This window comes from Brienomyrus brachyistius, chromosome 6, assembly GCF_023856365.1.
Source record: "Brienomyrus brachyistius isolate T26 chromosome 6, BBRACH_0.4, whole genome shotgun sequence".
Lineage (NCBI taxonomy): Eukaryota > Metazoa > Chordata > Actinopteri > Osteoglossiformes > Mormyridae > Brienomyrus > Brienomyrus brachyistius.
Genome location: NC_064538.1, coordinates 2843868 through 2857454, shown reverse-complemented (window position 1 = coordinate 2857454; position 13587 = coordinate 2843868). Strand labels below are relative to the sequence as shown.

Below are 13587 nucleotides of genomic sequence, written 5' to 3'. Positions count from 1 at the left end.
CAGTGTTTGTCCCAGCGCTGTGATCATTCTAAGGAATTGAATTTTCCTTTGATCCAAAGAGGGGGTGGCAGATGGGAAACTCTAATAATTGTCCCTCAACAAAGAGATCAATTTCCATCCTGGGTTTCCGTCTTTCTCATCTCACAGCAGGCCCAGGATTTGATTTCCCTGGCACGGGTCCGTGAGCACATCCCCGAGCGCTCAGCTCGATCAATTGTTCGCAATAATCTTTTTAACCCCCTCTGCCCTCCCAAAATTTCTGAATTGCAAATGTGAGCCATGACTGAAGCCTGCTGCCGTTTGTTAAGCGTGCGGCAAACAGCTGAAATGCATTTTACATGTAACCCACCCAGCCAATTCTGTTCCTGACTTCAGTCTCAGATCGAGAACAGAAGCTGGATTCAGACCAGGATTCGGGTGCCAGTATAAACACAGGGGAGGAGGGTAGAGATGTGATACTTTCTTACACACTAGACCTTTTACTCCGAAACACAATTTTTTTGCAGAATAAATACTTACAAATATTTCAGGTCCTGCACAGATATAACAGTCTACAGCTGTGGGTTTTTTTTTTTACATTTTTTTTGCTTACTTGTTTTTTTTTTTTTTTTAGAAAAGCCGAATTGCAATTTTTGGGTTTTTATGTGTTAGTTTTGTGTGATTCACAGAGTGTTTTCCTTCTCAAATCACCATGACTAAGCAGAGTGAGATGGAGCAGACGGCCTGGTGAGTGGGTGGGCCGTGCTACAGACTCACAGACAGGGCTCACCTCCTCTTGTAGCCGACACACCACGCCTGTCCCGCGCAGCCCTGATGCTGCACCCTGACCATGCGCACGAAGGCTTGGACGCAAGGCTGTGTCTGTGCCACCAGCGTCAGCTGTCGGGCAGCGCACACATTGGGCCTGCAGGGGGCAGCACATAGACCAGCAAACTTACTAGTGCATTGCTTCATGCTCCCAAAGCAAACATCCATTCAAAAACCTAGCAGCCACATATTGTTACATTAATGGAATTTCATAACTAAACCTTACAGCACTGTCAGTTTCCTCTGCTTCATTGTCATCTGGCTTTCTTTCTTTCTTTTCTTTGTCTCCCCTTTTCCCTGGTTTTGCATTGTTCTATCTTAATGATGTTGTAATGTATCAAAACACACCCATGTAAAGCACCCCGGGACGACTCTGTCGTGAAAGGCGCTATATAAAAATAAATTGAATTGAACTGAATAAGACATGCTAACATCAAAAATAGTTTCAGTAATTACATCAGCGTCTTGTACAGTGATCTCATCCCTGCTTGGAAGCTTGTCGCACCTCTGTCAGTGCACATCTGGCTCAGCTGCATGTCCACAGCTGGAAGCCATCGTTCACAGATGTTTCACCCCCTACCCATACGTCTCACATTTTTTGAAACCACAAAAAATCACTCATTCAAGTCATTTAAATAGAAAAAAAGTCTAGTAAATGAGAATAAACCATTTAGACGCCATTTAAAGCCAATAAAATCAGTGCTATAAAAGTTGAGTCTTGGACAAAAACACTGAACCTACCCAGTACTGTTCACTGGCACCTGTCCTTAGATAAGATGTAAGGGTGTAAATGCAGGTATAACGTTCTTAATGAACACACATTAGTGGCTGAGCAAATTCCAGAGCGATTAAAATACAACAATATTTAAGTGGTTAAGCTATGAAGAGACTGGATAGCATCCTCTGATTTACAGAAATGTTCTTCACCTGCAAACAATGTAAGGTGTTTTTCCATTCAGTAAACTATGTGTGATTATAATGCTGTTGCTTAGGTTATGTTGTTAAACATATTGTCAGATTTTCTCCTAGCTGAGTATGTGACATTAGTAGGAGATCTGGAGATGTTATTAATCTTATGGTTTAAGTCCTGGTCCTTACATTAGTAGACTATCCGCCGTCGTTACTCTACTTTCCTTTGATGAAAGTACCTACAGTGACAGAATGGGATCTGGCCACAGAGACGCTGAACATTGCACTGGTGCGATCACCTCGAATGATCCCTGTGGTCGTTGTGCATTGAGACTCTGATGTCATCTTCCGGCCAGTTTCATTTTGAGTTTTATTTATTTATTTATTTATTTATTTATTTTTGTGGATACCGAAGTCAGCAAATCGAACCTGGGACCGCCCAAAATGGTGAATATGCTATGTAGCAAATACCTAATAATGATTCAAAAATGAAGATGACGATGAAACTTTTTTGGGGTCAGTTGCCAACCACGTGAGACAATGGGGTAAATCGTTTGGATCTTGATGATTGCAAGACGTTGCCCACTGCTGATCAGAGTTTTTCAAATAGAAATAGTTTGCCCGGTATACGTGTTAACACGCGTAGGTATACCGTTAGAGTGTGGTTACATGTAGTTATACCATTAAAAACTATAGTTATGTTGGTCTGATAGCTTGTATTCCTTATCAGAATGGGTTACCACAGTTAATAACTATAGGTATTCTGTGTTTATTGGGTAAATTTCCATATTAGGGCACCTTGCCTCTGTATAAAATTTAGCTTATTTTGGCATCGTAAATTTTCTTATCAGACTATTTTATTCTCTTTGAAAAATGCAGGTATGCCATTTTGATAAAGTATGACAGACCGATTTATTGCAGCAATAAATTTGCACTAGCAGTATACTTTTCTGGTGAAGTAGCCTATGCCAAAACGTCACAACCACGGCAAAATTATGTATCGTCACCCTTAGAGTAATGACGTGATAATTAACATACTAAAAGCATCGGACACTAAACCTATAGATCTGCATGGTAAGATTTGCAAAACGCCAAATGTAAAATAAGATTTAAAAGTGCAAATTAAAAAGAATGACGAAAATTGTAAGAATGCACGGACAATCTACAGTAAAAGAAGCCTAAAACAGCTTATGTGACCTACAGTACTTACATGTCGGGCTGAAGGTTTCTTCCAGGACGAAATGCGCAGATCCCGTTAATTATAGAAAGGAGAATTACAGCAGCCGAGTTGCGTCCCATTGCTAAGTTGCAGAGAGATGCTTTTGAGTTACAAACATAATCTTAAGGAAAAATCACATTAAAGTATCAGCATCTCCTTTTAGAAAATATAATTTAAGCTACTGCAGAAATCCATAAAGGAAAACGGTGAATCAGTCAGTCAGAAGTCCAGTATTGCCGTGTTGTGCTTTGCCACCGCGTGATAAAATACTGATTTCTGTGACTCGGCCATATATTTCAGAAAAAGCTCGTCGAGGAGATGCGTCCTTTTCGTTTAGTCTCCGTTTGTCAAGGAAGAGGATGGTAATAATGAAAAAGGTTAAGACACACCCATTAAAAGTCTAATATTTTTCTTTCTTTTTTTTTTGTTAACTTATCCGACAGCAGCTGCCGAAACCGTCAGTAAGCTAAAGGATAATCACTTTGCCATTCATCACCTGGACGATAATGATCCTGACACTAGTAGCAGTTTTAAATGCCGTCTGAGAAAACTCTTTCACTTACGCTCCTTAAAACGATACAAACGCAGACATTCATTTGTATTTAACCGCAGTGTAACAAGTGCAATTCTGTCTGTTGAATAGAAATGTATTCCTCTGCAAGTTAAAAATAATTCAGGAACACGGGAGAATACGTTTTTCATTTATTGGTAATTATTATGAATTATGAAATATACATATGGTGAGTGTAAAGGAGTGAATGTTAGGATAAATGGAAATGAATTGTAAAATATTTCACTTGTCTTTAACTGAACGTTTTAAGCAGCTACCAGACCAAGAAACATTTTGAGAAAACGATTTAATTATTATTTGCTGAAATAACGAAATACCGTTTAGAAGGGTTGCTGTGTAAGTGCAGTAGTAGTGATTAAATTAATTCATGTAGAAACACAAAAATGTAAACAGCTGGGTATTATTGGACAGATGGTACAGTGGCCTCCCCAAGACCCCGTACCTTTTGGCTGGAAGACAAGTGCATGGATGTCGTTAATGTAGAAAATCAGTTAAAATACCCGTAACAGTACAACAGCAAGAGCTCTACCAACAGACACCAACATTTTTCGCCTCCCTAATGCCCCCTGCTGACCAAAGTCAACATGGAGCTCGACCATAAGTTTCTCTCAGGATCATCACATACATACTGTGGACCTTTGACTTAAGAACTCAATTCGTTGAGTTCGGGATGGTCGTAACTCAAGTTGGTCGTAAGTAAAGACTATTTATTTATATAAAGCACTACACTGACCGAAATGACATCCATAAACAGGCATATCTGGACTCAGACTGACGCTTATGGATGTTTCTTGGGCATCTCGGCTCTTTGTTCACAACCGCACAAGCAAACACGCGTTTTGGCCTCGACCGGCATCAGGTCATAACCCAAAGTGTTTGTATATCAGGCCAGTCGCAACTCGAGAGTCCACTGTATTTGTCTGTATCTGAGTACTTGTATACGGTCTATAAGAACATCTTTTGACCACTCATTCCAGTAGCACAACTAACAGCTCTGTGACACTTGTACTCATCAGTATCTATTTATGAAACCATGTAATCCATTTACAGAACCCAAATTTTCTAGTTTCTCCCCAGTAAATTATGAAGGGTTATCTCTGGAGTATTAACAGGAAAAAAAAAAAACATCTTAAAATAGTTTTGTTTGAGTAAAGTCTGCAACAGATCAAACTTGATATTTTTGATAATATTTCTTATTTACGCAACACTTTTAACAAGTTACGGTACTACCTTCTGTGTAAGTGTTGGTTACTTCATCCCATTCATCTGTAAACTAAAATACTGTTCAGCACAATTTATACATAGTTTGGATTATTGGAATAAGAACAAAGAAAAAGTTCCAGTGGTAAACTCAATCAAGGTCAATTAAATTCTAATAAGCAAATATTAAGACATCATGATCAGAGTACTGGGGGCGGCATGGTGGTGCAGTGGTTAGCACTGTTGCCTCACACCTCTGGGACGCGGGTTCGAGTCTCCGCCGCAACTCTGTGCGGAGTTTGCATGTTCTCCCCATGTCGTCGTGGGGTTTCCTCCGGGTACTCCGGTTTCCCCCCACAGTCCAAAAACATGCTGAGGCTAATTGGAGTTGCTAAATTGCCTGTAGGTGTGCATGTGCGAGTGAATGGTGTGTGAGTGTGCCCTGCGATGGGCTGGCCCCCCATCCTGGGTAGTTCCCTGCCTCATGCCCCTTGCTTCCGCGATAGGCTCTGGACCACCCCGTGACCCAGTAGGATAAGCGGTTTGGAAAATGGATGGATGGAAGAGTACATGATCAACCACAAGTCTGCTTACTCAGTGAATTCATGTCAAATTGTTGGCCAATAGTTAGACACCCCACAATCGTGTCCAGGATAAACGGATGAAAAGGAGGATGCTGAATGAATCATTCCTAAGTGAACCAGTCCTAAATAGAATTTCTTTTACCATTTTCATGATTAAAGAGGATTCATTTGAAATATTTACAGACGTTTACTTTTATTAGACATTATTTATTTTCTATTAAACTTTATTTTAGTAAAACAAACCTCAATGGCAATAAATATAACTGAGCTGGAGGCTGTTTATGTCACTTGCCCGCACCACATCAGAACTCTGTGCCCACTCGTTTAGATTTACAGCTGCCTGCATTCCTTGATATACCCATGTGGGTTGGGAAAAGGTCCAGCAAAATGCTTTTAGCACATCCTTAAGCTGGTCCAGATGGAGTCCTCCCAGATGCTACACTGGCCCATTTGGTCTGTCAAACCAATGCTCTCAAGAGGTTGAGGTGAGCCTGTCTTTCAGGGCCACTGCATGGGCCACAGGAGTGGTGCACCAAGGTGCAGGATGCCAGGCCCAGCAGAGAGACACATGCATGCAGAGTGGGAAATAAACAGGATTATTCAAAGGAAACCCCACATTCTCTCAGGGAGAACCCCAAGGTTGCACACATAATGGGCCAGGAAGAGAGAGATGCTCTTCAAATTACATAAACAAAACTAAGATGGAGAGAGTTAATCCAGCCTTCAGATGCTAATCCCAGCCAGGATTGCCTTGGAACCTACATCTGTCGGCGCTAGACACCAGGCAGTAGAGACTCCACATGAGGTACCAGTACACTGCAAGGCACACACATGCAAACATAAATCAAACTGTGGGCAATTTAGAGATGTCAATAATCAGAACCTCATGTCTTTGCACAGCTGGAAGAAACGTCCATGAATGAGCAAAATAGGCAAACACCACACAGCCAGAGCTAGTGGCGTGAAACTACAGTACTACAGAGCTCAGGTGGCGTTTCAGGCTAGCATTTCAGGTAAACCATGTTATTTTTGTAGCTAAAAATCTATATTGGATTTTCTTTGCAGTGTCATTCCGTTTCAATTCAACGGATGGCTTTTGCATTACCATTTTTGATTTTCATATAATTTGGCATGTGAATCATACCTACCTTCCAATGCTCAGAAATGTTTTTGTTGATTTAAAAAAAATCCCCTTGAGATATAGCGCCTATTTTTCAATGCAAATGGCAAAAAAAAATCTTTTTTTTTTCTTATGAGCTGTATTTCATTTTACTATTACAGTTACTTGGCTGACCTAGAGCGTACGTCTGAAAGCTCAAAAACAGAGAGATGGAAAAAAGAAACAGACTTATACAAAAGTTAAATTTAACTATAACTTGAATTTTTTTTAAAGGTAAAAGTTCATCACACAAATTCCATTTGTATTATTTTGGTAAAAAAGGACTTAGAATAACAGCTCTTTTTTTATATAATGCATGAAAGGGTACTGCTTGTATATAAACACTGAGCTGTTAGATAATCACGGCAAAAATACACAGGTTTTATGAAATTCTGTTTGATGCTCAAACAAAATGCATGTGGTGGGGGGGGGGGAGAGGTGCACATTTTTTTACTTAACTGAGAAGAAAGTGCTGTCAAATAAAGAGTGATATTGTTATTCACAAGTGACCACTGGAACAGAGGTTAAATTCCCATATTGCCAGGCATAGATCGGTTTAAAATAACGACGTTTTGCAGATAGATACACTGCCCTAGAAGGTCTCAGTCATGAGAGAATTAGGACGACCATTACAAATCCACAATTAAAGTGTAGTCTTCTTCTTCTGCATGTGGCATGACTCTTAGTTATACTTGAAGTCTGAGGTACAGAGGATGAACAAGGCAGGGGGGGGCACAGCCCCTGTGGTGAGCCAGGGTTACTGACCACAGTCTCTGAGGAGCAGACGGTCTTCCTGTGAGATAGTCTGTGAGGAGAGTCCACCCTCATCTCCGTCAGCTCATCATTCAGTGGGAGGGGCTGGATGATGTTTTACACGTTAGAGAGTTTGAAGAACATGATTCTCACAGCACTGCTCCCCTTGTTCAGGTGAGAGCATTACCTGCGCAGCAGATAGACGACGGCATCCTCCAAACCCACCTTCTCCCCATAAGAAAACTGCAGAGGTTCGGGTGCATGGAAGGCCTGGGGTCTGAGGAGATGAAGCAGCAGCCACTCCAAGGTCTGCATTATGTAGGGCAACTGGCCTGGAGTCAGTCAGCACAGTGTTAGACTTGAAAAAGTGATATAAATCAATCATTTTCAATCAGGAAAAAGTCAGGCAGAAGACATTCAAGGATCTTCTTCCATATATGGAGAGGGCTGATGGGAGGGGTGAAGAGGAGGAAAGGATGCTCCTCTAAGTCTGGCTGACAGGGTGGTCCCGGCAGAAAGGGTTATGGACCCACAGACCTTCTGTCTGCCCCTTGTATATTACTCGTTTCATACCAAAATTTCTCTTTTTGTTCATGCCATTTTGCACGTGTAGACAAACATTCAAAAAAGGTGCAACATATTTCACTGTATATTTTAATAAATGTTTGAAACAACAACTTTTCCATTTTCACTCTCATCACTGAACTGTCACATAACAATTAGTGGCTGCACAAAACCGAAAAGGCAGGAGATAAAGCCATGGCAGGAAATGCTTTGATATTTTGAAAGGGACTTAACAAATGTTCGGGTACATACCCATCTATGCAGGCTGTTTTAATATACATCAGTTGTTGAAATAATCACATAATGCTGCGCGCACATCGGCTCCTTCCGCTTCCCTTGGATCTGTCGATATGTGAGCAGGAGGCTGCTTGTCCTGTTCCTGCAACTGGACGTCTTCCAGAAGGTGATCCCCGTGCTCCTCACAAATGTTGTGCAGGACACAGCAGGATAGAGCGATTTTCTTGGTCAGCTCCAAATGGCAGTCATTTCTTTTCAGGAGACACCTCCACCTACCTTTCAGTTTCCCAAACGTTGTCTCCACAATTGCCCTTGCACTGCTGAGCCTGGCGTTGAATCTCTGTTGTTGTGCGTTCAATTTGCCTGTGTCAGCGAAGGGTTTCATCAACCAGGTCTGCAGGGGGTAAGCAGCGTCCCCTATTAAATAGTGACCCACTTGGTGTCCAGAGATACTGACTTTATGGTGACTGAAGAACTGCCCATCGCTTACCATCTGCCACAGATAAGACTGCTGCAGCACACGTGCATTATGCACACTTCCAGGATAGCCAACGCACACATCCCAGAACAGACCTTTTCCATCAACCACACCTTGCAATATTATAGAATGCCAGCCTTTCTGATTACAGTAGTCCTGAGGATATTCTTCGGGTGCTATAATTGGAATATGGCTGCTGTCTATTGCACCAACACATTGCGGCGTCCCCCTGCGATGATCGAAGAAATCTGCCATCTCAACTAACTTTCTATCATTTGGTAATGCAATGTGCAGAGGGAGTAGCACTTTGATAACAGCGTTGCAAAAATCCTGCAAACAGTGACAAGCTGTAGCAATGCCAACACCGAACAGATGACTCACACTCCTGTATTCACTGTTGGTAGCCAGTTTCCACAGTGCGATGCCAACCCGTTTTTCGACTGGTATAGCCAAACGAAAGTTTGTATTTCTTTTTTGAAGGGAAGAGCGAAGACGACGGCAGATGTAATCAAATGACTCCCTCGACATACGAAAGTTTTGCAAAAACTGTTCCGAATTAAAGTCAGGCACTACAGTATCCCACCAAAGCTGTGCCCGTGGATGTGCCCACACAGCATGCGGCCGTCGCACCATCCTGTTCAACAGCGCCTAAAAATGAGAAGAGAAATTGGAAAGCAGCTATATGCTATCGGGATCGGAAAAACGCTACAAAATGTTACAAACGCGCGTTCATACCATTCGTCGTGCCCGGAGTCTCCTTCTGCGTCTGCGTGTTATGTACAGAGCTGTCATGTAATGCCGCTGGGAGTGCAGACGTAATTTTAGTAAAATCACGAAAGCCTGCAGGTAAGCGATGCGCTCCGCCATCTTGCTGGTCTTCTCTTAACTCCGCCCATTCTGTCACGCCCACCACTGACGCGATAATTATAATTTCCTGGTTGGCTTCTGCTCCGAGCAGTCCGCTAAAAGGGCGTGTCTGAAAAAAACAGGAACGCCCCTACCGTGACGTTAGCGTCAGGAAACAAAGTACTGGAGAATCTCAATGGAAGCAATGTATTTCGTACGGAGTGGTACATGTCCGTGTGTTATTTGTGCATGTGTTTGTCCTTGAGCCTTGTTTTTCTGCATTCTTCCAAAAGGAAGATTTGCTAACTTTCACTTCTAAGTTAGTGTGTGCTGTATTTTGTGAATTAACTTGAGTCCTTCTGTACATCTGGAATTGCTGTAATGATTGTAATATTTGTGGAATGGATTTATTTATTCATAAATACAGTAGCTTGTTTATAAATCTATTGCCTTGTTGATATAAGGATTATATTTCCATTTTGCTCCTTTGTTTTTGTCATTTGAGATTTTATGAGGTACAAGTGCAACTTAGGCTACAAACATGGTGAACACCTTAATTCGTGCTATTGTGATTTCATAGTTTCCAGAAAAAAGCACCTGTTTGAAATCATGATATCCACAAAAATCAGTCACACGAGCCTCCATCCATCCAGAGAATTCCTCTCCAGCACAGTCACTGTCAGAAACGTAGCAGTCTGCATCTGTGCAGAGTTAACGTCCGTCACAGCCATAAGCAAGCCTGAATTAAAAAAGACAAACTTAAAGTAGCATATTAGAAGACAATTATTATTATTATTAGCTCACAAATATTAAAGAAACAACTGCAGCCAAGCATGTGAATGCATAGACCCAGTCAATGGAATATTTGCAGTGTTCATGTCCTTCAGCATTGTGTTTAATTATGTGAAATTATGTATTTGACAGGTTCTTAAGCCAAGATTGAGAAAGATTAACTTTTTATATATATAAAAAAAAACCAAAGCGGTTTTGGTTACACCTTTATTCATACATGACACCTGAGGGTAATGTGTTATGTTGAGATGACCTTGCTTTATGTGCTGATGATCTATAATTATAAATTTCCATGGAACATCTTATTTCATTTTAAAAATCAGGACTTTCACTGTGCAGTAAAATTATTAAATTCCAAAGTATTCCATGGGTTGTGGTTCCTTATTGGATGCGAAGGAATTAAACACACTGACAAGAATAATGTCATTTTTTATTCAAATAGTATAAAAATATACTGCAAATACATGCTTCTCTAGATAAACTGCAGTCAACAAAAGATTTTTTCCTTTTTCAACAACTGCATAGAATACAATTGAATTATTTTACAAAGAAACAAATACACTCCAAAACATGTCATCTTGCATGCAGGGTGATATTTGTTTTACGGCACAAGTGTATAAATGAAATAAATGCACGACCATGGCACCACCATGTAATATTAATGCCTCTTGCACCATCTGCTGGAAACTGTTTTAGCACATTCAACACTACAACTATAAGCAGTTTTTTTTGCAGTGTAATAACTGCAAAAAAAATGATTCGCTCAATTTGCATCAAAATATTGAGAGATTGGCCTTTTTCTCACAATTATACATTACGACATACAGGAAACAATGCATTAATAAATGATTTATAAAGGTTGTGCTTTAACATATATCAGTCCCACAGGTATAAATACTATAATGATCTGGATTAACTGAGTCACAGAAAAGGGTTGTAATTTTTAAAACGAGACACGTCCATATTAATTACATGAATCACACCTCAGTTATACCATTATGGCCCTTTGAATTTGAACTGTGAGTTATGGCAACAATTTTGTGATTTTAAAGGAATAAAATATAAATATTGGGTGGTTGATTATATTAATACACAATTCTGAACAAAGCAATGAAGAATAACAAACCCTTCATACATTTATTTAATGAAAATTTTTTTTTTTTTTTGGTGGGTCACACCCGGGTTCGAGTCTCCGCCTGGGTCACATGTGTGTGGAGTTTGCATGTTCTCCCCATGTCGTCGTGGGGTTTCCTCCGGGTACTCCGGTTTCCCACCACAGTCCAAAAACATGCTGAGGCTAATTGGAGTTGCTAAATTGCCCGTAGGTGTGCATGTGAGAGTGTATGGTGTGTGAGTGTGCCCTGCGATGGGCTGGCCCCCCATCCAGGGTTGTTCCCTGCCTCGTGCCCATTGCTTCCGGGATAGGCTCCGGACCCCCGCAACCCAGTAGGATAAGCGGTTTGGAAAATGGATGGATGGATGGATGGTGGGTCACATTAAAACGGAGTAGATTTCACAGCTGGATTAAACTTCACACAGCATGTTATTCAGTTTTTACTTGTTTGCTAACGATTTCATTGAAGTTCTCTTAGGTTATTTTTAAGAATGAAAATAGCTGACAGCACTCAGTAGGAAATAGTGCATAAATACACCAGTGTACTGCAGGGGTGTCTAATCTCAGCCATGACAGGCTAAGGTATAGAAAGACTATAATTCTGCTTAAGCACTTTGGTGTTTAACTCAACCAATTACTTTCTCAATTGAACTAATTTACCCTTTCATTTCAATATAGATGCCATTCAGGATTTAAAAAGCCAGAATCGCTGTGTCATAGCACAGTTGTGCAATATGAATAATTTTAAGTAAAGAAGTTATTCTGAATTTTCGGCGTTGCTAAAAATACTATGCAGTGAATACTCAAATGCATGAACATTCTGTTGCTAAAGGCACTAAAAATGCTAAAAACAACCATCCAGCATTTCAAATACACAATAATACAAAACTTCCAAGCTTGTTGACTGGAAATATTTATCAATATTATTAATTTATACATCACCTCCTTCATGAAATATCAATAAAGACCTTCATCATTAAGACTTTTAACCAGCGATATTAAGCGAGACACCTTCAATTGCAGTCTGGTTGACTTCTGCTTCTCATATTTGAATTTCTTTTTGACGATCTCCAACTGCTCGTTCAAAACGTCCACTTTTCGTTTTAGTTGCCTTGGTGACTCTAAAACTGCGTAATTGTGATCGTAAACCTTCGGAGTACTTAATTGAGTGGCTTCGGGCGCCGCCTCCGAACTGCCAGCCGCCGAAGTGCTCGCTGGAGGACTGACGCTGGGTGTTACCTCTTCCGATGCGCTTGCTGATCCTTCGGGATTCTTTCTAACCAATGACTTCTTTAACAAAAATATAAAAATAATATACCCTATGCGTAAAATCTGAGCATTAGGTTAAAACAAACAAATAAAACTAATAATAATAATAATAATAATACAGAAAACCTAATTCTGCAAGAAATTATATCAATATTAAATTGACAAATTGTTCAGATTCTGCATATTTTCATGGGTGTTTCAAAATTATTACCTATAATAATATATTTTAGCCAAAAGAAAAACACCAAATATCAGTTATAAGTAGGTCAATTACCTTCTTCGCTTGAATTGACGGAGCGAAGATTGTCGGCACCGCGGAGCATCTCAGCCTCACAGTCGCGCCGCTCCTGTCAAAACACTCCTCTTCGAAGTGACTGGAGCACAGCACCGATCTTTCCGATGGCTTCCACCTGCGCCTCCTCATATTAATAACCCACTGTCGTACTTTATAGGGATCATTTGCTGGAAATCTTTTGGGATAAAGAGTAATATAAGCGTATCTGTTATATATATATATATATATATATATATATATATATATATATAAATGTTACCTAACATTTCTGCCCGTGGCAGTTCGCAAGCAAATGCATTATTAATATATTTTTCCCAGTTGCTAAATTTGCTACCCTTAAAAAAGTGAAGATCAACAGGTAGATCATTAGAAATCTATCAAACCTTACCTGTGAAATGTAAGGCCTTTAGTCTTAGCGTCTTCAGAACGGTTACTACAACGATGTGCTGCACAAGAAGGCATTTTAAAATGCGTGCCTTAGCTATGTTCAGATTACATTTTAGGTGTTATAAAAAATAAATGCGGAAAGTCTGCAAATGTATTTGTTTTCAAAAGTTACAAACTTTCATCATTAAAACAGACATTATTTGAATGCAAGAGAAAGACTTTTTGGGTGCAGTAAATGTCACTTCCGTTTGCTTGTGTTGAGACCGTTCGAGTGCATTATGGGATTTCTACTGGTTGGTGGTCCTCAGGTAATGTAGGCTGACTGTGCACTGCCTGATACAAGAATTTTCGTCCTGCCTCTATCAAATTGCATGTACTGTTTTATTTTATGTTAAAATAGTAA

The 13587-nt window shown here is 40.2% G+C and overlaps 2 protein-coding genes and 1 long non-coding RNA gene across 7 annotated transcripts in view; all 3 read right to left on the bottom strand.

Moving 5' to 3' along the window:
- Positions 1-3462, bottom strand: part of megf6a (multiple EGF-like-domains 6a) — an 80028-nt gene extending 76566 nt beyond the window's left edge. For all 3 annotated transcript variants that reach the window (XM_049017032.1, XM_049017034.1, XM_049017033.1), the window contains exons 1-2: positions 2927-3462; positions 770-904 (exon numbers count right to left, since the gene is read on the bottom strand). In XM_049017032.1, the coding sequence (XP_048872989.1) occupies positions 770-904; positions 2927-3015 (224 nt within the window). In that variant the 5' untranslated portion in view covers positions 3016-3462. The remainder of the gene's footprint in view (positions 1-769; positions 905-2926) is intronic.
- A 4380-nt stretch (positions 3463-7842) lies between these two features.
- Positions 7843-9395, bottom strand: zgc:113227 (uncharacterized protein LOC541506 homolog). Of its 3 annotated transcripts, none has more exons than XM_049017990.1 (3): positions 9217-9395; positions 8863-9129; positions 7843-8397 (listed from the first exon to the last, which is right to left on the bottom strand). In XM_049017990.1, exons 1-3 carry the CDS (start codon positions 9346-9348, stop codon positions 8047-8049), a joined length of 750 nt encoding a protein of 249 aa, XP_048873947.1. In that variant the 5' UTR covers positions 9349-9395; the 3' UTR covers positions 7843-8046. The 3 variants fall into 3 exon arrangements, with proteins under 3 accessions (XP_048873947.1, XP_048873945.1, XP_048873944.1); XM_049017988.1 differs by having other exon boundaries at positions 8494-9129; positions 9217-9394; XM_049017987.1 differs by having other exon boundaries at positions 7843-9129; positions 9217-9393.
- Positions 9396-10537: 1142 nt separating this feature from the next.
- LOC125744908 (uncharacterized) lies at positions 10538-13520 on the bottom strand. Its single transcript, XR_007398521.1, has 3 exons — positions 13186-13520; positions 12777-12972; positions 10538-12523 (listed from the first exon to the last, which is right to left on the bottom strand). It is a non-coding gene; the product is annotated as an uncharacterized LOC125744908 (long non-coding RNA).
- Positions 13521-13587: the final 67 nt, after the last annotated feature.

Coding starts and splice junctions, on each gene's coding strand:
- zgc:113227 (XM_049017987.1), bottom strand. CDS start 9,348: ATGGCGGAGCGCATCGCTTACCTGCAGGCTTTCGTGATTTTACTAAAA. Junction 9,130..9,216: donor GACTCCGGGCACGACGAATG/GTATGAACGCGC, acceptor TCTCATTTTTAG/GCGCTGTTGAACAGGATGGT.